General features: G+C 38.4%; 1 protein-coding gene across 1 annotated transcript in view; it reads right to left on the bottom strand.

The window, feature by feature from the left end:
* Positions 1-24,551, bottom strand: part of LOC124613548 (E3 ubiquitin-protein ligase MYCBP2-like) — a 798,425-nt gene that overhangs the window by 590,619 nt on the left and 183,255 nt on the right. Inside the window, exons 20-24 of the mRNA XM_047142259.1 lie at positions 9,781-9,908; positions 4,542-4,676; positions 4,348-4,439; positions 4,049-4,229; positions 3,674-3,872 (exon numbers count right to left, since the gene is read on the bottom strand). Coding sequence (XP_046998215.1) covers positions 3,674-3,872; positions 4,049-4,229; positions 4,348-4,439; positions 4,542-4,676; positions 9,781-9,908 — 735 coding nt within the window. The remainder of the gene's footprint in view (positions 1-3,673; positions 3,873-4,048; positions 4,230-4,347; positions 4,440-4,541; positions 4,677-9,780; positions 9,909-24,551) is intronic.

Below are 24,551 nucleotides of genomic sequence, written 5' to 3'. Positions count from 1 at the left end.
GAAAAACTCCTCCAAAATAACTGCAAGGAAAATTGAGGACCTTGAAATAGTAATGGGAAGAACATATAAGTTCTGTAATAGACATGAACAAAGAGTGCAAATAATTACAAAAAGCAATGAATAATAGAATTACACCTTTCAGTTACAACATAGGTTACAACTTTCGAAGTTCCTGGTTTATGTCTGTGATTTCATATGCCAAAACACAGAGTATCTGTAAACAGTGAGAGCTCATTCTGACAGCTACTGTGAGAACTTCTGATTGTGTTTATTTTCAAACATAAAACATTTACCTTTCTGAGTAATATTCTCATCTGAAACTTTGTTGTACAGTAAAACTGTGTGTCAGACCAGTACTCAAACCTGGGACCTCTGCCTCTGGTAGATAAGTGCTCTACTAACTGAACTATCCAGTCATGATTCACGGCACACCCTCACAGCTTTACTTCTGCAAGTACCTCTTCTTCTACCTTCAAAACTTCACTGAAGATCTCTGTTCATATCTGGATGAGAGGATGAAATGGGAAAATGGCTTAGCCAAAGTTTGAATCTGCCAGGAAGTTTTCAACCATCACACACACTGCTACTGGATGAAAATTCATTATGGAAACAACCCCTAGGCCTTTGGTAAGCCATTTCTCTGCTATATCCTATCTTCCAGAAATGTTAGTCTTGCAAGATATACACGAGAATTTCTGTGAATTCCGGAAGAAAGGAGAAGAGGTACTGGCAGAAATAAAGTTATGAGGGGAGGTCGTGAGTTGTGATTTGATAGCTCCTTCGGTAGAGCAATTGCCCATAAAGGCAAAAGTCCTAGAGCTGTGGTCCAGGAGTCAGCTAGGAAGCTTAAAACCAGCGCACATTCTATTACAGAGTGAAAATTCATTCTGGAATATTCTTATCATTCTTCAATTACTTATCCTGAATAATCTCGCCTACAAAAAAAAGTAAGTGGTTCTAGCATTTACAGCAATGTATTCACACTCGGAGGGTCTAAAATGACTAGTTGTTAGCTGAAAATTTTTAATATTGGGATTGTTGATGTCTTTTAAATCCAGTTTAAAACTTTTGTTCACAATAACTGACTTACTGCTGAAAGATTCCATTTTCTTCTTCATGTGACTGTTATAATTGTAACAGTGATCTGAGAATATATTCTTTCAGTTAAAAATGCAAAAGACTTTGCTAGCATTACAATCAGAATTTTTTTAAAGGAAAAAAAGACATTTGCTCTTAAAATGTACATGGTTGCCTGCCCCATGCAAGCCTTTGGGTTTCATGTCACTATGGTGGCTTCATATGCCAATTTTGCTACTAATTATATGAAGTAGTTTCTCATTTAGTCTAATGAACCTGAGTGAACAATGTTCTAGACATTTCCATCACAGAAAAATTTGAGGATACCACTGGCAACATAACCAATACATCTGTTCCATAGAAAGCTCTTTAGATTCGCCATGTTCCACAGGAGAACTGTCAGGGATATAGAAGGAGTCAGCGTACACTTTAATAAGAGAGAGGTAGCTTTAGGAACTTTATATGTACACTGAATAATAAACTGCCGTATCATGAACAAAACAGGCATTTGTATACTCAAATTATATTGGCTACCACTTGAAGTAATTTAATAACAGCCACAGGTGAACCAGGTTGCATATTTCTGGTAGGACAGGCTCCTGTATGATGCACTTTATTTCATCTACTCATACCTTCCTAAACATGGACTTTACACTGAAGCTAACCATCAGAACCCAGAACACATACAAAATGCCAGCTCCTTTCTGTATGCGGACGACACAAATATCAACCAGTAGAGGTGACACATTGCAAGATGCAGTTAATGAAACTACTCATCATTTACAATCATGGTTTGTAGCAAATAGACTACTCATAAATACTCAAAAAACTGTAAGCATGAACTTCCATACTAGACAAAATCTAACCCCCTTCAATGCAGTTATAGTTATCGGCAAAGATGACATTACGTACAAGCAGGACACCAAATTTCTTGGACTTACCATCAGTAACACACTAAATTGGAAACCACATATTGAGGCATTGTCACAAAAGCTTAGTAAAACCTGCTATCTATTACGATCATTAAAAGACACAGCCAGTGTAGATACCTTGAAGCTGGTGTACCATGCCCTGTTTGAGTCTGTCTTGAGCTATGGCCCAATCTTCTGGGGAAAGAGCTCTGATTCTCTCACAGTTTTCAAGTTACAAAAACAAGTAGTAAGAATAATGAAATGTAAAAAAAGAACTAAACACTGTAAACCACTATTTCAACAGTTAAAAATCTTGCCACTGCCATGCCTCTATATATTGGAACTAGCTTGTTTTACAGTACAGCACTTGGACACCCTCGACAGAAATGCAGACCACCACACACGACACCAGAAACAAAACACAGTTACAAATTATAGCCCACAACACAAAATTATATGCGAATGGGATTAAATGTATGGGCATTAAAATATACAACCACCTCCCAACAGACATAAAAACAAACAAAAACCCAAAAATAATGAGAACTAAATTAAAGGAATTGCTACTAAATCACTGTTTCTATTCCATACATGAATTTCTTGAAACAAAATTTTAATTACTTGCAATAAGCTGTTTATTCAGTTGTAGATGTTTCTACTTAGTAAGATAATTTAATTATTGTATCTTATCTATATTCTGTCTGTATCTCATATAGGCCTATGTATTCTGCTATGTGAACTATGTACCACAATATTTTAATTACTTGTAATAAGCTGTATATTCACTGCTAGATATTTCTACTTAGTAAGATAATTTAATTATTGTTTGTTACTCCTATTCTGTCTGTCTGTATCTCTTATATGTATTCTGCTATGTGCAGTACGCACCACTGTCATCTTTCATCACACACCACCTTCTTTATATTTTGTCTATATATCCTGTATGTATTCTGCTATGTGAGTTATGTACCACTACTGTCATCTCTCATCATATACCATATAAACATAATTTTCAAATTGACTTGTCCTATATCATGATGTGCTTTGCTGTACAAATTGTATGATCTACAGGACCAATAATAAATGAAATCAAATAAAAATCAGGTTTACAGGTAAAATTCACTCTCCCTTCACATGTTCTACAGAATGTATTGAGTTCTTCATGTAAGGATCCATTTGACCAACTGAAGATTGCAGCTTGCAGGCCTCACTGACTAGCAAGAAACTGTCACTGCAACTCTAAATACCATTCATCAAACTGCCAATCATTGCTAATATTAAATGAGACAATAAGAAACAGCATTTAAAACACTTTTGCCATGGAAAAAATTATGACATGATTCCAGCCCAGTAGAGGGGTCATGATGAAATATAAATGGACTCTCATAACACTGTACAGCAATTTCTAGAAGGAGGTCCTGCAACATTGGGCAAAATATCAGTTTTATCCATTTAATAATAGTTATTTCACACCATGATTGACTCTACATCCAGAAACTTTATATTATCTCAAGTGTGCACTGGCAGAAAACCACCACAGCTAATATGACATTCAAGCATTTACATAAGCATAAAGAAGTCAAAAGTATATCAAACTATAACAGAAATAAATCAGCAATGTTTTGATTATTACAGAATTTCAATGCCAATTTCTCCAATGTTCATTAAAATTTGGGGTGTCTAACCTTGATTTGGGTATATCTCATTTGTATATGTACGCAGAAGTCTAAGTGTTGCCCTGCTGATATACATGAGCTTTTCTAAATCCAGCATCGCTGCTAGCTGTCCTGATGTCGTGCCATTCAAATGAGTGATGTCCATGACAGCAGCTTTGAAAGTATTCCAGCTCCACTGTAGAAGAGCCAGGAGTGACTGGAAGCATTCCTGCAACAAAGAAGATTAGGTGAAAAAAAAAGCCTCATGCACAGGAAGAAAACAAGCCTCATGTAAACAAATTAGTGTCTAAGTTCTTGTAAGTATTCTAGAAAATATTTAAAAACAATTATTTAAATTCACAATTTACATTAATAAGTATTGCCTCACTCATGGAGTTTACTCACCCTTGACACGGAATGAGAGAATTCTCTACTCAGTATATATACAGGTTCTGACTGGTCCAGCTGGCGGTTTGGTGCTTGATTTTCAGGTGTAACAATACGGTACAGGAGCTGTGGAATCTGCCCTGCATTAACATCTGTTCCATTGTTTGATTTTTTTGATGATTTAAAGTAAAAAACTACCCTAGAGGAGAAATATTTATGGTAATTTAGACAACCAACCACAGAAAGTAATTAAACACATGTAATTTCATTTGCATATAGACTACAGCGCCAGTGATAACACTGATTTTGAAACTTACTGGTCTTCTGTTGTTACCATCCCTTGTCCGCTTGAACCACAGTCACTTGATGGTCCACTTACTCGTGCCCAAGCTACATACCACCTATTAGCCTGAATAAACAATAAAATCATTACTGTAGTTGGTAATTTTTAATACTAGAAATTTACTGACAGGACATGATTTATTTGCTTGTATGTAAAACGAGAAATAACCTGCAAGGGAATGGGTTCTTCAAAGAGCATGGGATACTTCTGACGTGGACCGCATTCATAAGGAACTTCCTCTGTCTCAGCTAGCATCTCTCCATCAATTTCCTGCTCACCTCCATCAACACCAATGTCAAATAACTGAAACAAGTAAGAACACTTCACTTGCAGAAATGAATTGGAAGTAATTTGTGTTAAGAAATAAAATGGTACATCAGTTTCGTTACAGTATTTTTTAGTAAGATTGAAAGTGCCATAATATGCTCAACAAACTTCAGCGAGGAATGAGGAAATGCCTACATAAGTAAACAGTACTGACTACTTCACCAACTGAGCCCCAAAACCAACTTTGTAGCGCCTCAGTGATCTTCATTAAAGTTCAGGTATCATGACAACAGCCATTGTGTGGTTACAAGTAAAAAGTTCATACATTTCTTTTATCTACGCCACAAACCATTTCAAGATTTTTCTTTTATGCCTTGAGCAAAGCACCATTTCTTGATTTTCTCTGTGTACCCCTACCTGTTTTGGTGATGTTACACCATCATCAGTGGGTTCTCTTTCCTCTACTGTAAAATGTAAGTAAATGTTGACTGAAAATTTATGGGTAAACAGAGGAAACCAACAAACTGTGTTTTCCTCAAGGTGGAAACATAAAAAAAAAATAGTTTCATAATCAATCAAACATGGACACAGACATGGAGCTTTCAGATGAAAATTACCAGGAAATGAAGACAGTAAATTTTAGGGCAGTAACCAACCATCTCCACAGCCTATGATGACCTCTCCCCTTTTGTCCATGTTCACATTCTCAGTAGCATTGAAGTACATAAAATCACAAATGATGGTTACACAGTACTGGGATATGTTTTAACTATTTGACTTCACAAAGAATAGTATATCTTATTAGCAGCAATCTTTAGCACGGAGCATGGATTAGCAAAGTTATTGTAATGGACTTAACAGTGCATCATAAGCTAGAATATAACAATTTGCTCAAGTAAATAGTCTTCAAAATGAAATGATGATGAATCACAGATAGAAAAACATTCTATTTATACAGGCAGTAGCAGACAAAATCACATACTACAGTTTTTAGAATCCAGCAAAAGAGAGAAAAAGGTTGGAGGAAATGAGACTAATTATGGAATAAATAGATCACCCACAGATCCAACAAGGGAATTGTCCAATCCAACATGTTTAAACCTACCCTGGAATTTTGTATGCAGGAAGAACACATCGAAAAATTGCAATTTCAAAATTTCTGCTGTTAGGACACACTGCAAGTACTTAAAAAAACGTGAAAGGTACTCAATTTTGCACATGCAGCACCTCTTGTAACAGCAGCTTGTACAGCCCTTCCTGTCTAGTGCACAATTCGGCAAATGAGCCAAAGCAGTCTTTACAAGACAGCATAGTGTAACATAAAAGTCCATGGTGCACACTTGCAGATCTTAAACACCTACACCATACCAAAAAAGCCAAGTATCATAAATTTTTTGAATAACTTGCAGGTCATATTGACAGCTAAGCTGTTTCAGATGAAATGCTTCGAAAGCTGACTGGCAGATGAGGAGAAAAGAATCAAGAATGTGTTTGATGTAGCATTACAGATGACCTCCACCAATTGCGACTTTAATTTGTGGAAATCAAATATTTCTTATAGATATATCATTTTCTGACAATTTCTGTACCATAGTTCTTATGGTAGCTTTTGAGTAATGTATATTTTATTAACAATGGAACAGTTTCTTGTTTATTCTCTAGAGTTGTCACAAAAATGCGAAGTGTAAACAGAATAATGAAAATGAACATTTTCCTTAATCCAGGCACATCTGATAAAAGAAAAATTAATGCATTCGGGCACTTCACAGTAATTACTAATTTTGTTTAGACGGATTGGGGATGGATGTCATTGTTCTGCATATTGCACTGTGTACCAAGCATACTTGATCAAATTTGTTAAACATGTTGACAAAAACTGATAATGCACAAATGACGGAAGTTTAAGAATAGTAAGAATACCATTCTGATGATAAACTTGAAATTACAGAGAGCCATCAAATATTACATTGCCAGCAACTTTCCAAAAATTGTTTTTTAGTGTTGAAAACATATTTATTGAGAGATTCAATTATATTAGATTTTCTGGTTAGGATCAAAATGATATCAATAGCCATTTTGTTGTTTTACTCAAATATGGAGGTGTTGTTAGGCCCAAACCAAATGTTCAACAAAAGTAACAAATTATTTGATGTGCAACTGGTACAAAGACATTACAAATTAAATGGCTAAAATTATGCTTTCCCATTTATGCCAATTTTGATGTGTCAGTTACAAGATTTCTGTAACAAATCAGGCCTTCCTTTTTATTTGTGGGCTTAATTTGCCTTGAGGTTCCTGACAATAGATTGAAAGCAACAGAAACAGTAATCCACTCATATGTATCACTGACATTAGAGTATACAAAAGTGCCATAGCATTAATTGGTTGCACAACTGACTCTCTTTTATCCACCCTGCAATGATACAGCATGCAGTTCTTTCCTGAAATTTGATTGATCAGCTTTACTTCAAACCAGCTATGAATTTCTCTATATTGCTGTCAATTAAATTCATCCCCTCCACACATTGCTCTGAAGGAAACTTTAAAATTCCTATTCTGTATGACTTCTCAACTCTGCTTAAACAGATCAAAGAAGCTTGGAAACCAACAATTTTCATCTCACTTGCAATCTGGAAGAGCATGGTCTCATTGATCCTCCTTGGTAACAGTGCATTATCTCTCATGCAAAATTTTAAATCATTTGAATAGCTTTTCTTTCACATTTTCACAAGTTTAATTTTGGTGCATATTTCTAACTTTGTGTCAGTCTTTCTTTGGTTTATGTGCTTCACAAACAAACATTACGAAATGAAACCAGCTTTACATACTATATAATTTTAGGCATTTTCTCCCTCCTTTGTTTAACCAGAAATTCACAGCCTATGATTTGTCATTGAAAGCTATTACTGTACCTGTTTCCTTCGGGTTAGGAATGCATTCTTGTTCCAGATTCTTACTTGAACAACAATTATCATTCAAAACACAATTCATGGAACTGTCAGAATTATTACTGATTTCTTTTTAAGTTTCCGCAGTTTCTAATGAAAGCTAGACACCACATGAATCAATGTCCACAAAATTAACTAACAAATGACACATGTAAGTACCACTTTCTTCATATTTCATTTTTACAAGACTGAAAACATTAACTGGATTCCACATTACTGTGAAACTCTGGAACCTGTACAGACAAATGCTATTAGCAGACACAAATAAAAAAAATACAATGAATATTAATCCAGTTTTATCTCCGTTCTTAATACTTACCAAAATTCACTTTACAATTACAATTGTGCAGTGTTATCTGTTTACTAATGTGTTGTCAATTAAATATATGTGCCTGCTGTGTTACATTTGTGCAGCATGCCACAACACCAGAAGGGGTGTACATTTTGCCAGCTGCCTGGTGGGCTACGAATTAGGCAATTTTCAAAATTTCTTTAAAAATATTTATGGTACATTTTAGCAGCTAGAATTTTGACAGTATATTTCTTTATCCTTCCATATAGAATATGCAGGTTTCGACATGTCAGATAGGACCATTTCCTTGCGAGAATTCAGTTCACACTCATAATGAGTCCTAGGCAACTTACACATTTAATAACCAATTTGCTTCACTCCCTCAAACTTCCTTTCCTCTTTTTTTTTCAGATAAATGAATATTTGGTTCCTAAGGTAAACAGTTATGCAATTTTTTTTTCCTTGTACCTTTGTCTGCTGCTGCCAAATCTTTTTTAAATATATACTAGAACAAAACTGTATGACACATTCCTATTCTCAACATCCTAAGTTATAACTGTGTAGTTTGTAATCTTTAAATACAACACACCAGGTAACTGTATATAACTTTTACAATAACAGATAAACATGGTAAATTCAGTGCACACGTGCTAAGAGTCAATGGAAGAAAAATTACAACTTCTATAAATACATTTAACAAAGGACTGCATCCAATGCATTCCATGCAAGAGACACAAACAAATCACAAGTAAATTTGTCAATGAGATTAAAATTTATCACCTTTCAGTTCATTTTTAAATTTGTCTGTTATGATTTGTTATAGTGCACATTTACATACACCTAAATCTCGTAAGTTATTTGCTTTTCTGTCAATGTGACTAATCATTTAAATTTATTAGTCATCTAAATATATTTCTCCATGTTACACTCTGATACTATCTATATTCTGTTTCTGGCAACATTGTCTCAATGCTTGGCCACTAAGTTCTTCACATTTTTGCAAATACTATATAAGTGTTTTCATTTAAGTTATATGCTAAAACAGTTTCTGCTCAACAGAGAATTAATTTGGCGTTTCACTATTTGAACCAGTGGAAAAATGGCAGGCTGAAGCTCTTCAGACAACCGCTTGTTTAGTAATAATAATCGTAATTAATCTGACAGTGTTGTTTAAATGCATATGACATTCACAGGATAAAGTTTACTAAAAACTAAAATAGAACTTGGCTGTAAGGAAAACTCTAACACACTTCAGGGTTACTAATCTTCATAGTACACAGTTTTGTTGTGAATAAATGTTGTCTTATTTTCAGAGACTGAAATTCATACTGATGAAACAAAATTAGCTACTCTTCAGTAGTAAGATGATCAGTATTTCATCAATATTATTAATGTGTTCTCAAACATGAACCACTTTTATTTTTTGAAGTCTAGTTCTGCAAACAACATATCCATGCTCCCAATTTCTCATATCATCATCATTTCTTTCTTCATAACTGAACTGTCTCTCACAATCTACCATGTTTCAGTTTTTTCTGTACACGAACTATTTTTCTCCCTTTTTAATATATTAAACACTTCACCTCCCGCAAAAATTTTTTCTTCTCAACATTCTGAATATGTAAAAACTGCTATCCTTCCAGCACAGTTTCAAATGATCAGTTATTCTATTATTATTCTCTCTAATCACTTTCATTTATTTTATTTTATTTTTTATACTCTCCTTTGTTCCACAGAAGTAATTCTAGCAAGTACCACATCCCATGTCTATGCTGGTACCAGCCAATCCTTGCTTTAACTCAGTTGCAACAAATTTTTAAGTGAGCTGAAACAATTCACCATGAAATTTGGTCTCTGTAACAATGTGGCATGCAAGATGATAAATGTTATTGAAACTTACCTTAATCTTTCCTGTATACTCTCCTCGACCACCAAAAAGTCCATAGCCACCAAGAAGGATGTCAGTGTCTGCCATGAACCGAATAGCTTCAATCGAATGCCCGGAGTAGCCCCATCCACCACCATGGCCTGAAATTTGTAGAATAATACCTTATTCTTCAATGACTGTTTGTTTCAATCACACAATAAACACAATGTATAAATTATGCATAAATAGAGCTTTATAAAAATTGAAGACTTGAAATAAAGAAGACAAGTTCTGTAATAAGGAACTTTGAGGTTTTGTATGAAATAGGATCTACATAACAAGCCCAGTAATGTATAAAAGGCACAAACTGTATGAATGAAAATGTAGTTCCAAATGCAATCGACAGATGGTATGCATTTTAACAGCCACTGTTGTTAACATATGACAGGCTTTATGTTTTGCGTGCTTACTCCTTAGTGCTAGATAAAATGGTGGAGGCTGCAGATGTTTAGCTCTCCAGCACAGGAGGTAAGTCTCATTACTGACTGCTAACCTGCACCATAACTGGACAGACTGTTTATGCTTGAGCTACCAAATGTATTGTTCCAGAAGATGTAAGGAAATAAAGCCATTTATCATCAGTAATATGAATGCGTCTGACTGCTTAGATTTCAAGAAAGCAGCAGATTGTAATATAAACACAGCAAATCTAAATATATCCAAAACACAATGACTATGGTTGGACAAACATAAGCCCCATGTAGTTAAGACCAGGAGAAACTTAAATGAAACTGAGGCTTGGGAAGGTATCCTTATTTTGAGAAAACGTGTACAAGTACATGACATCAAGAAAAGCAACTATCTACCCTTGATGATACAACCACATCTGCAAAGAAAAGAAGAAAGATTTGAAGTGGTGCAGTACCTCAAAAATAATGACCACATCCAGTTTTAGAAAAGCAGAATGAACTTTTACTAACTTGTTGTTGAGTAATGAACAATGGCACTTAGAGCTTCTCATTGTATTTGCACTTTCAGTATTCTTTTTGCTCTATTACAATACAATGTTTGTAATTTCTTTTGGAAACCAGATTCATATTACACTCAGCTTTCAAATAAAACACATTAATAGTGGAATTACGACCATAAATTACCTAATATATTTAAAACACAATTTTCTCAAATTCATGACTTTGACACTTAAAGTCTTTTTTTATTTAAAGTCTTCAATTGCAGAAACACTCAATTTTGAATAAACTTAGCAGAAAAAAGTTCCTTTCTCTATGTAGGTTTCATTTTAACAGCTATACTGAAAAGGAGAAAAAGGGGAGAACAATGCTTTTCCATAATTGCAATAATAAGCTGAACTCCCAGTTTTAGACTATGGCTATTTGGTGATGTCACACACTTTCTAGTGTCAGGAATATATTTTTTCCCAAAACTGTTTGCAATACTTTGGATTTCTTTATATGTAATTTGTGACTCATACACAAGTTTCATGTATACATGTTGACAGATGCAGATCGGCCATCTGGTGGTTCATCTGCTAGTCATTGATCCTGGAGAACTGACAAATCCAGAGATCTAACAATGAAACTCCAGGTAGGAATATTAACAATGCAGAAAAGACAGATTGCTACTTACTGTAAAGAACATGTCTTCTTTACAGTAAGTAGCAAGCTTTCTTTTCCACACTGTTGAAATGAATATATCTCTACTGAATGGAAAAAGACACATCCAGATGTACACAACATAAAACATTAAAGGGACCAAAGAAAAAGAACCACATTGGCTATCATCATTTATCAGCTAAGACTTTAGTATGTTATTATAACTGTAGGAAATAGGAGGTAAACAGCAGTATTTAGAGCTAGTGGAACATGAGTTTGCACACTAACTTTAAAGCTGTAATGCATTTTAAAGATGATTTTCATTCATTAAATTGTAAGATGTTGTTAGGAACAATTTTTACTTAATTTCTGGTAGGAGAGGTGAGACTAGTAACTTATGCCTGAGCAGGGACAGATTTTTTTCTATGTAACCAAAGGATGGGAAAGACCAAATACACTAATTAATTGCAGCCAGTAATGCCACTGAAGTTTTGCCAAATAAGCTTTAAAAGGACAGGAAAGGGAAGGGAAAGAAAGACAGTTTTCATCAAACGGATGACCTCGACACACTCTCCATTAAAATTACTTAGAAATTTCACAGTAGGAATCAGCATCACTATAAATGCTTGGTACAACCAAACTTGTTCTTCACCATTTTGGTCTTTTCATGTTCCCTCCTAATTTTACCATCCCTGGCTGTTCCCTCTTATACTACGTCTACTTTATTTCTGTTCACCACTTATTTATTGCCCTGCTTTTCTTTCTGGTTTCCACAAATGCTTTCTCAGATCAAGTGAAATTTGGGATGTCAGAGGTTCAAATTGCCATCCAGGTTTAGGTTTTCAATAATTTCCCAAGATGCTTAAAGGAAGTGCTGGGATGGTTCATTTTGAAAGCACACTGCCAAATTCCTTCCCAACTCTTCCCTGATCTCAGTTTGTTCTCTGTCTGCAACAAACCTGCAGTCAACAAGACTTTAAACCACAATCTTCCTTCCCTCTGGTTACCTAAGATTCACCAACTCCTTTCTCTCCATCTCTCTGTTCTATCTAATATATGTTAGTACCTATTATTTGTTACTATGTCCACCTCGACAGCTGAGTGGTCAGCGCGATGGATTGCCATGCAAAGGGTTCCAGGTTCGATTCCTGATTGGGTTGGAGATTTTCTCCACTCAGGGACTGGGTGCTGTGTTGTCTGCATCATCATCATCATCATCATCATCCCCACTGACAAGCAAGTCACCAAAGTAGCGTCAACTCGAAAGACTTGCACCAGGCGAAAGGTCTATCTGACGGGAGGCCCTAGCCACATGACATCTCATTTCATTTGTTTCTAGATGTTTATGATATTTTGAGGGAATAATTTCAGAGTTCTGTTGATGTAATCATCATCATATGTGACTATTGCAGTGTTATCTTTATCTGCCTTTACAACATGAACACTGTTTTCTGCAAACTTTCCATTAATGCATCCAAGATACAAGATGGCGGCGCGCGTTGATGTAGTAATAAATCGCTCCGAAAAGTATGAGTATTTAGCATCTAAAAAGTGCATATCGTGTGATAAAATAGTAAAAAGCGGTATTAGAACTTGCCCAGTGATGCATGTGTGGTATCATCCACACTGTTTTGCAAAAGTAAATCTCAAAAACATATCGTGTGCTTGTGGAACAAAGTGCAACGGTTATCTAGATGCGACTGGAATGTATCATGAATATCGCGAAACCAGTGTATTAGAAACACTGCAGAAAGAACTTCAAGCCACAAGACAACATGCTCTGCTACTGGGAAGCATGATCAAAAACCTTTCTGAACCGCCACATAAGGAAAAAGTTCGAAATTTGTACAGTGATGTTGTTTTAAATATTTGTACTAACGAAAGAAATGACGCTCCATTGAAGAAGAGGGAACATGAAAAATGTGAAACAGTAAACAAAGGTAAGAGTGAACATGAAAAATGTGAAACAGTAAATAAAGGTAACTTACAAAGTGCTTCTGAACACTTCTCGTGTAATTTAAAAATGGTTAAGAAAAATGACTGCAGTAAGTCGAAAACAAACACAAACATGAGTCAGCTTACAAATAACAAAAAAACAGGTACTGTTACTTTCAGATAGTCACGGTAGGAACTGTGCAAAAGTACTGAACGAAATTTCAACAACCAGCTATAAATTTACATCTTTGATAAAGCCAAATGCTATATTCAAAGAAACAACATGCAATATACAAAACAAAAAGTCTAGTCTAGGACAAAATGATTATGTTGTCATCTTAGCTGGTGCAAACGATATTAATGGATCAAAACGTGGTTTTATGACATCACTAGATGAAACGATCGCAAAAACTAGGCACACACAACTAATTCTATGCACAATACGTATAGATATGACATGCCAAATGAAAACTGCAAAATCTACCAAATGCACAGTTACTTGATGCAGAAGGCATCTTACAGTGAACACATCAGAGTTTTAGATGTAAATAGCTTCCTCCAACGGAAAGACTTCACCAGGCATGGGCTTCACTTACATAAAAATGGGAAAAAGAAACTGTGTGTTAATCTGCTGAATGCCATCAAAAGTCCACTGGTAACAAGAAGTGCCATAAAACGTGTTACACCAGGGCATCAAACATATTTGTGGTCCAATGAAGCTAATTTGGTGGACAATCTCAGAAGAATGAGCAATACTGCAGCTGAACCAACAGCAACACCACGAGCTGAAGAGCCATCAGTAACAACAACAAAAGTGAATATGCAGTCAGGGTCATCAAGGAAAACACCAGAAACAGTTTTAGAAAAGAGGAAGGTATCCACACTCAGCACTAAGTCACCACCAACATCCTATGCAAATATCTCGTCAAGTGTCACAAATCAGTCATCCCACGACATCCAAGTGGAAACAGCAAAAAATGTGCAGCCACACTCCAAATCAGTACCACCGGAAACTGTGACAAGATCTTCAACACGAAAACGCAGACCTCCAGCCTACAGCCAGAATTTTTTATGGGCAAGAACACCAGTAGCTCCCTGCTAGCAGCAAACCAAAGGAAAACAGGTGCAGAGCAAAATTTTCATGAACCAAAACTACAAGAAAACCCAGTGAGTGGTGTCAAAAATCATTCCATTGGAAAACAGTCACTATTATCCTTTAAAATATTACACCATAATGTGCAGTCAATGTTTAATAAGTTACTAGAAATAGATCTCTTCCTAAAAACAAAGCCACGCTTAGATATTCTCTGTATTTCTGAACACTGGTTAACAGAAGACAAAATTAAAAAAAACACCACTTGGCGAATTTACTCTAGCTGGTTATTCTTGTCGGAACAAAAGTAAGGGAGGTGGTACAGCACTCTATGTCAAAAAATATTTAAGATACAAAAGCCTCACAAAGTACAATAATATGCAAATAGAAACAGACTTTGAATTCTCCTTAATTATCTTAACAGACTATAGCCTATTGACGCTGAATGTATATAGAGCCCCTGATGGGAACATCCAAACCTTCAAACACTCCCTCGAAGCACTACTCACAAAAATTCACTCACTAAACAAAAATCTATTAATAAATGGAGACTTAAATATTGACTTCCTCAGACCTGGAAAAAACAAAGATGAATTGTTGAATATTACAAATTCATTCAACCTATCCCCAACTGTAAACACACCAACCAGGATCACAAAAAATTCAAAAACAGCTCTTGATCAGATTTTCATAAACGCAGACAAACTACACCACTCAATCGAAGTCATCAGTACAGGTTACAGTTACCATGAAGCCCAAATACTAACAGTGAATTTAAATTACATAGGACAATATCCCACAATAACTAAAATGCAAAGGCAATTTAATGATGATAATATAAGGCTTTTTAACTATCTGTTAAGAGCTGAAAACTGGGCAGAGGTCGATAAAGAAAATGATGTAAACTACATATTTAATTCCTTCCATGAAACATTTCTCCACCACTTCAATACTGCATTTCCACTGAAATCCAGGAAAATCGGAAACAAACACACAAACTCATGGGTAACAAAAGGGATAAGGATTTCCAGCCAAAAAAAGTGTGACTTAAAAAATCACATGAAACACCATGACGTCGATGATCAGTTTAGGTCATATTGTAAGACCTATTTTGCAATCTACAGGAAAGTTATCCAACAAGCAAAAAAATTATACAATGATAAATTTATAAAGGAATCTAACAATAAAATGAAAGGCTTGTGGACAGTTGTAAAAAATGAAACAAACAGTAAGCAGCATGTTATAAACAAAACATTAAAACTAAAATTAAAAAAAAAATAGCAGAAAACCTGATAAAGAACAACTGCCACAGACCAAATACTCAACACCAAACACTAATAGAAACCATACCAGTACAGGCATCAATGTTTCTTCACAAAGTCTCCAATACTGAAGTACTTACAGCTATAAAAGGACTAAAGAATAAGTACTCCAGTGGTAGTGACAACATTCCTGATTTAATTGTAAAGAAATGTGGAGAATCCATTGTAGAACCCCAAACCCACATAATAAATGCATCCTTTACAAATGGAGTTTTCCCTGACCTACTAAAGACTTCTAAAATTACCCCACTTCACAAAAAGGGCTCTAAAAATGATGTAGCCAATTACAGGCCCATAGCACAACTTAGCTCATTCTCAAAAATATCTGAAAAATTATTTTACACCAGATTGGAAGACTTTACTAATAAACTATCCTTATTGAAAAAACACCAGCATGGTTTTAGAAAGCAAAAGACAACTACCACAGTTATTTATGAGTATCTCAACAAAACCTTAAAAGCACTGGATAATAAGGAAATCACTACTGGTATCTTTTTAGATTTATCCAAACCCTTTGATGTAATTGACCATACCATACTCCTTAAGAAGTTAGCAAATAAAGGTATAAGAGGAATTGCAAACAAATGGTTGGAATCTTACCTATCAAACAGATTTCAAAAAGTTGAAATTAATTTTGAAAAAAAGAATACAACCACCCATCAATCTACTGTCCACTCCTCTGACACAATGCCTATTAGATATGGTGTGCCACAAGGCTCAATCCTGGGACCCATACTGTTTCTGCTATACATTGATGATATAAGCACGAAGCTTGCTACAGGACATACCACACTATTTGCCGATGACACAAGTATACTAATAACGGGTACTGATACAGAGGACCACAACCAAAAAATTAAACCGCTTATGTCGTCACTCAGCAAATGGTTCAACGAGAACAAACTGATTATAAACATACAAAAAAAAAAAAAAAAGTACATCAACTTCAGACTCTCATCCCAAAAACTAGTAATGCCTGATGTGATTCTAAATAACCAAGAGCTTATGTGTGTGGACTCTGTCAAGTTTCTTGGCATATGGCTTGAAGGAAATCTTAAGTGGGAGACTCTCACAAATTATATCTCAAAAAAGCTCTCAACTGTGTGTTACATTTTAAGGATACTCAAAAAATCAGTCACAAAATCTGTTCTCATACATGTATATTATGCTTACTTCCATTCTACATTACAGTATGGAATCATATTTTGGGGGAACTCGCCTGGAGGTAGATATATTTTCAAAATGCAAAAAAAGGCAATACGCATAATATGTAATCTAAGACATAATGAATCATGCAGACTACATTTCAAAACAAATGGCATTATGACACTGCCCTCTGCTTACATTTATAATATCGTCTCATTTGTCAAGTCATACCTGTTAAACAATGACTGCACACTAAAATTCAATGGAGATATTCATAACTATGCAACAAGGCAGCAATCTGACCTACTTATGATTCAGTCCAGAACTACCTGCTACCAAAAAAGTGTTTTAAATGTTGGGATACTAATGTATAATAATTTACGCAATGTAATCAAAGCAACAAAGAACCCAAGAGCTTTCACACATAAGTTAAAAAAATATCTCTTGGACCATTGCTTTTATGCAGTTGATCATTTTTTGAAAGGGGTTAAACACGTAAGCAATATGATAAATGTTCAATTAGGTCTGAAAATTATATACTGTGCATGTCTATGAAATATACTGGATTATTATATACTGTGCATGTCTATGAAATACACTGGACTACTTTACTATTACATTTGTACTGGCTGTTTGTATTTTACCATACAACATTTGTATTTACTGTTTTGTTAAAGATAGCTAATTTCCTCATTGCAAAATAATGTAAAATCAAATTATTAAATATTACCTGAAAATATGTTCCCTTGACCTGTCCAATATCGTATGTACAACCCTACTATTCTATGTTTTGTATTAACTGTTTTGTTTAAGATAGATAATTTCCTTGCTACAAAATAATGTAAAAATCAATTTGTAAAAATTACTTGTAAATAGCTCTCTTGACCTATCCAATATCATATGTACAGCTGTACAATACTATGATTGCCTGGATCAATAAAAATACAATAAAATACAATACAATAATGTTAGCAAGCAGTTTTGAGCCAGTTTTACCTGAATTAGGCAATTAGTACAAGACCAGTGGCTCTTATGAACTATGTTCCACGTTTCAGTGTATTCAACAAAATAGCAATAAATGACTTTCTTGATCTAAATCGGGGATTTCAAAAATACTTTCGATCTTTGAACTCACAGCATTTTCTTCATTCTACATTAGTCCAGCTGTGACTTATGTAATTTTTGTGCTGATAAGTGAAATATTGGTGGTTTAATTATCTGTCATTGAATTCAAGTTCTGACTTGTGGGGGATAATCAGAAGAATAATTTCTAATCTTTGTAGTCAGAGAATAATTCATAATTTTTGAAGTAAGAGACTGGAATTAAATTTTTATACCTTCTACAAGTGACTAGCTGTTTCTCTCTCATCTAGCTATTGATGTTATATAAGATGTGGAAAAAAGGTAGGTGTAAGATCCATTTGTTGGTTGGTTTGTGGGGGTTAAAGGAACCAGACTGCGGTGGTCATCAGTCCCTTTTTCCAAAAAAACTAAAATCGTTCACAGAGAATAAAAAACGAACAACAGAAAAGACATCAGACGACACAGGACAAGAAAGACTCAGACAGATATCAGACAAAACAAATTAAAATCACACAGAGTGTGACAGTGGTTGGCCGACCATAGAGATAAGAAAGGAAAAGCCGAGAACACATTAAAAATGCAGTTTAAAACCGTAGGCCAAAGGTCAGAATCAACACAAACAATAAAATAAAACATAAACACTCAGATTAAATGATAAAAACCCCCTGCCCGAATAAAACGTAAAACTAAGCCAGCCATAGCAGAGTCATCAGTTAAAAGGGCAGGGAGCGTATCAGGCAGCACAAATGTCTGCCTGACCACAGCTAAAAGGGGGCAGGCCAACAAAATGTGGGCCACTGTCAAAGCCGCCCCGCAGCGGCATAGAGGAGGGTCAGGGTCCTCCCGGGGCAGTAAATAACTGTGTGTCAGCCGGGAGTGGCCAATGCAGAGCCGGCAAAGGACTACTGAGACACTGCGAGTGGCTCGCAGGGATAACCGCCACACAGCTGTCGTCTCCTTGACAGCACGGAGTTTATTACATGTGGTCAGTTCGTGCCATTCATTGTCCCATAGAGCATAAACTTTGCGGCATAAGACTGCCCTCAAATCAGTCTCTGGGAGGCCAACGTCCAGAGATGGTTTACTGGTGGCCTCTTTTGCCAGGCGGTCAACATGTTCATTACCCGGGATACCGACATGACCGGGGGTCCACACAAAGACCACAGAGCGGCCGCAACGGGCAAGAGTATGCAGGGACTCCTGGATAGCCATCACTAGATGAGAACGAGGGAAACACTGGTCGAGAGCTCGTAAACCGCTCAGGGAATCGCCGCTACAGATAACGAAGGACTCACCTGAGCAGGAGCGGATATACTCTAGGGTACGAAAGATGGCGACCAGCTCAGCAGTGTAAACGCTGCAGCCAGCTGGCAATGAACGTTGTTCGGAATGGTCCCCTAGAGTTAGCGCATAATCGACACGACCAGCAACCATCGAGCCGTCGGTGTAAACAATGCCAGAGCTCTGATGGTGAGGATGGAAAGAAAGCGGCGGCGGAAGGCCTCCGGAGGGACTGAGTCCTTCGGGCCCTGTGCCAATTCCAGCTGAAGGCGAGGGCGAGGCACACACCATGGGGGTGTACGCAGAGGTGCCCGGCAAGGAGGTGGAAGAGGTAAAGCCCCAAGCCCGGAGAGAAGCTCTCGGATGCGGACCGCGATCGTACATCCAGCCCTGGGCCGACGTTCTGGAAGATGGACGTGCGACTGTGGGAATAGTAGACGATAGTTAGGATGCCCGGGCAAGCTGAAAACATGGGCAGCATAAGCGGCCAGCAAACGTTGGCGTCGTAACTGCAGTGGAGGGACACCTGCCTCCACAAGTATGCTGTCCACAGGGCTGGTCTGGAAAGCACCACTGGCAAGGCGTATCCCAGTGTGGAGGATTGGGTCCAGCACCCGCAACGCAGATGGGGATGCTGAGCCATAAGCCAGGCTCCCATAATCCAGATGGGACTGGATTAACGCTTGATAGAGCCGTAACAGGGTAGATCGGTCGGCGCCCCAGTGGGTGTGGCTTAAGCATCGCAGAGCATTTAGATGCCGCCTACACATCTGTTTAAGCTGCCGAATATGAGGCAGCCAAGTCAACCGGGAATCAAAAACAACTCCCAAAAACCTATGTGTCTCCACCACAGCAAGAAGTTCGCCGTCAAGATAAAGCCGCGGCTCCGGGTGAACAGTGCATCGCCGGCAGAAATGCATAACGCAGGTATTGGCTGACGAAAACTGGAACCCATGAGCTACAGCCCAAGACTGCGCCTTACAGATAGTGCCCTGTAGCTGACGTTCAGCAGCTGCAATGCCAGTGGAGCTATAGTAAAGGCAGAAGTCGTCAGCATACAGGGAAGCGGAGACAGAATTTCCCACTGCTGCAGCGAGCCCATTTATTGCAATTAAAAACAGGCAGACACTGAGGACAGATCCCTGTGGTACCCCATTCTCCTGGACTCAGGAGGAACTATGGGAGGCCACGACCTGCACGCAGAAGGTACGAGACGACAGAAAATTGCGGATAAAGATCGGCAGAGGGCCCCGAAGACCCCACTCATGAAGCGTAGAAAGGATGTGATGATGCCATGTCGTATCGTTCGCCTTCCGCAAGTAAAAAAAGACAGCGACCAGGTGCTGATGGCGGGCAAAGGCAGTATGGATGGCCGACTCCAGGCTCACCAGATTGTCGGCAGCGGAGCGGCCTTTACAGAACCCACCCTGAGATGGAGCCAGAAGGCCCCGAGACTCCAGTACCCAATTCAAGCGCTGGCTCACCATCCGTTCAAGCAATTTGCAAAGAACGTTGGTGAGGCTAATGGGACGGTAGCTGTCCACCTCCAAAGGGTTCTTGCCAGGTTTCAGAATGGGGATAACAATACTTTCCCGCCATTGCGACGGAAACTCACCCTCGACTCAGAGACGGTTGTAAAGGTCGAGGAGCCATCGCTGGCAATCCACTGAAAGGTATTTCAGCATCTGACAGTGGATGAGATCTGGCCCAGGAGCGGTATCAGAGCAAGCGGCTAGGGCACTGTGAAATTCCCACTCACTGAATGGAACATTGTAGGATTCAGGATGGTGGGTGCGAAAAGAAAGGCTCCGATGTTCCATCTGCTCTTTAATGGAGGGGAAGGACAGTGGGTAATTTGAAGAAGCAGAACTCAGAGCAAAATGATCTGCCAAGTGATTGGCAATTACGTCGGAGTCCGTGCAAACTGCTCCATTCAGTGAGAGCGCAGGGATGCTGACAGGGGTCCAATAGCCATAGAGGCGTTGAATCTTGGCCCAGACCTGCGGTGGAGTGACATGGAGGCCAATGGTGGACACATACTGCTCCCAGCACTCCTGCTTGCATTGGCGGATAAGGTGGTGGGCTCAACACGCAGCCGTTTGAAGGCGATAAGGTGTTCTATGGAGGGATGCCGCTTGTGACACTGGAGCACCCGCTGGCAATCTTTAATCGCTGCAGCAATCTCAGGCAACCACCAAAGCACAGTCCGCCGCCGAGGGAACCCAGAAGAACGGGGAATGGCAGATTCTGCAGCAGTAACAATGCCGGTGGTGACCGAGTGGACCACCGCGTCAATGTCATCATTAGAGGGAGGCTCAATAGCGGCAGTGGAGGAGAACAAGTCCCATTCAGCCTTATTCACAGCCCACCTGCAAGGGCGCCCAGTAGATGGACACTGTGGCAGTGACAGAAAGATCGGAAAGTGGACACTACCACACAGGTCGTCATGCACTCTCCATTGGACAGACACTGAAGTGTGTGAAGGCACCATCATTCAAAATCGAAAGATCGAGCTGTGCCAATAAATGCTCAATGGTGGCGCCTCGACCTGTCACCACTGACCCACCTCACAGAGGGTTATGGGCGTTGAAGTTGCCCAGCAACAAGAAAGGTGGTGGCAATTGCACTATCAGCGCAGCCAGGACATGCTGCATGACATCACCATCTGGTGGAAGGTAAAGACTGCAAACGGTAACAGCCTGTGGTGTCCACACCCGAACAGCGACAGCCTCTAAAGTTGTATGTAAAGGGACAGACTCGCTGTGAAGAGAGTTAAGGACATAGACGCAGACGCCACCAGACACCCTTTCATAAGCTGCCCGGTTCTTATAATAACCCCGATAGCCACGGAGGGCGGGGGTTCGCATTGCTGGAAACCAAGTTTCCTGAAGAGCAATGCAGAAGAAAGGGTGAAGGCTGATGAGTTGTCGGAGCTCAGCTAGATGGTGGAAGAAACCGCTGCAGTTCCACTGGAGGATGATATTGTCCATGTCTGAGAAAGGCGTGACAGGACTGGGAAGGCAGATTACACCTCTGGGTCACCTGCTGCCTCCAATTAAGCACCTGTGCTAGTGCTATCCATGGTGTCTGAGGGACCAGCGAGATCAAGGTCCTCAGCAGACGCCAGAATCTCCACCTCATCCTCAGATGCAGAGGTGGAAGGTTGCGGTGGGACAGGTGCCACCACAATGTCAGGATGCTTGGGAGCCTTTTTCTTTGACTGCTTTGCATGCTGTGCCTTTGGTTGGTCTGGCTGGGAGGGCTCCACTGTGTCAGTCTCAGGGACGGACGACGACCGTGAGGCCCTACGACCAGCGACCGGTGGTTGCTTCAAAAATTTGCGGGTGTCCGCTTTGGCACTGGGCAAAGCCTGGGATGGGAGGGCCCCAAGGGACCCCTTCCTGGCGAGAGTAGCCAAAGAAGTCTCACACTTCTCCGGCTGGGAAGGGGGAACTAATGTCCCCAATGGTTGGGGTGGTGTAGCTCCTGAAGTAGATGGAGCAGGAGAAACAGAGGGGGAAGTGCCCCCCACAACCAAGGGGGTTGGTGCAGTCTGACATAGCTGAGAGGCAACAGTACGTGATGACAAGGGAGAGGATCGTACCGGTGTTGCAGCAGCGGCACTGGCTACCGTGCTGGTTGTCGGGTGTCGAATATCCATTAAGAAATGGAGCAATGATGGAAATGCATAATGGAGGGAATGTATGCTACCTGGAACACACTGCAGTGGATGTGGCCGGAAGCTCGATGTAAGTCCAACTCCATGAAAATATCAGGTGTGCCAGATCTTAGGGCAAGATGGATGTAAGATGCACCACGTAAGGTGTCCTTCCCCAAATGGTACGCACTAACAGAAAATTTGGAAAAGTAGTGTTCAAACCCCGTAGGGGACCATCACATTAAAGGCCAAAACAGTTGAGACTCCTTTTAGTCGCCTCTTACGACAGGCAGGAATACAACGGGCCTATTCTTACCCCCGAACCCGCATGGGGGAAGATACATTTGATTATTGATTTCAAGATGCAGTTTATATATTTGCTTGTTTAGAGTGTCACATAGAAACTTAAGCATTATTTTGATGAAACATCAAACAACATGTTTTTACAAACATTTGTAGCTGAATATGGTTTCTCCCTCAGAAATTTTCAATTGAAATTTTTATTTGTTGTCATTTACTAATGCAATCAGGTATAAGATTTTTCTGGTGACAATTTACCATTCTCTCTAAATAATAATAATAATAACAATAATAATAATACTCATTTGTAGTAGTGAAATGGAGTAACACAGACCTAGAAGCACTCAATACACTTACACGATCACAATGCCACAAATATAGAATACATCACACACATTCAGCAACAGAAAGATTCACATTAAGCAGAAAGGAAGGAGGAAGGGGATTTATTGACATAAAAAACTTACATTATGGACAGGTAGACAATTTAAGAAAATTCTTTATAAAATGAGCAGAAACTAGCAAAATACACAAGCAATCACTCATATAAATACATCGGCTACACCACTGCAATTTCATAACCACTTCTACAACACTTTAGATCACATAACATCAACAGATACAAAGAAAGTAAATTGGAAAAAGAAAACACTACATGACAAGCACCCGTATCATCTAACACAACCACACATTGATCAAGACGCATCCAACACATGGCTAAGAAAAGGCAATATATACAGTGAGATGGAAGGATTCATGATTGCAAGACATGATCAAACAATAAACACCAGATATTACAGCAAGCATATTATTAAAGATCCCAATACTACAACAGATAAATGCAGACTTTGAAAACAACAAATAGAAACAGTAGATCACATCACAAGCGGATGTACAACACTAGCAAATACAGAATATCACAGAAGACATGACAATGTAGCAAAAATAATACATCAACAGCTTGCCATACAACATAAACTAATAAAACAACACATTCCCACATACAAGTATGCACCACAAAATGTACTGGAGAATGATGAATACAAATTATGCTGGAACAGAACCATTATAACAGATAAAACAACACCACATAATAAACCTGACATCATACTCACCAATAAAAAGAAGAAATTAACACAACTAATCAAAATATCCATACCCAATACAACAAATATACAGAAGAAAACAGGAGAAAAAATTGAAAAATACATCCAACTGGCTGAGGAAGTCAAGGACATGTGGCATCAGGATAAAATTAACATTATACCAATTATACTATCAACTACAGGAGTCATACCACACAATATCCACCAGTGCATCAACACAATACAGCTACATACAAACTTATATATACAACTACAGAAATCTGTAATTAT

The sequence above is a fragment of the Schistocerca americana genome, chromosome 4 (assembly GCF_021461395.2).
Source record: "Schistocerca americana isolate TAMUIC-IGC-003095 chromosome 4, iqSchAmer2.1, whole genome shotgun sequence".
In the NCBI taxonomy this organism is placed as follows: Eukaryota; Metazoa; Arthropoda; class Insecta; order Orthoptera; family Acrididae; genus Schistocerca; species Schistocerca americana.
The sequence above is the reverse complement of the archived record's forward strand: the minus strand, read 5'-3'. Positions and strand labels throughout refer to the sequence as shown.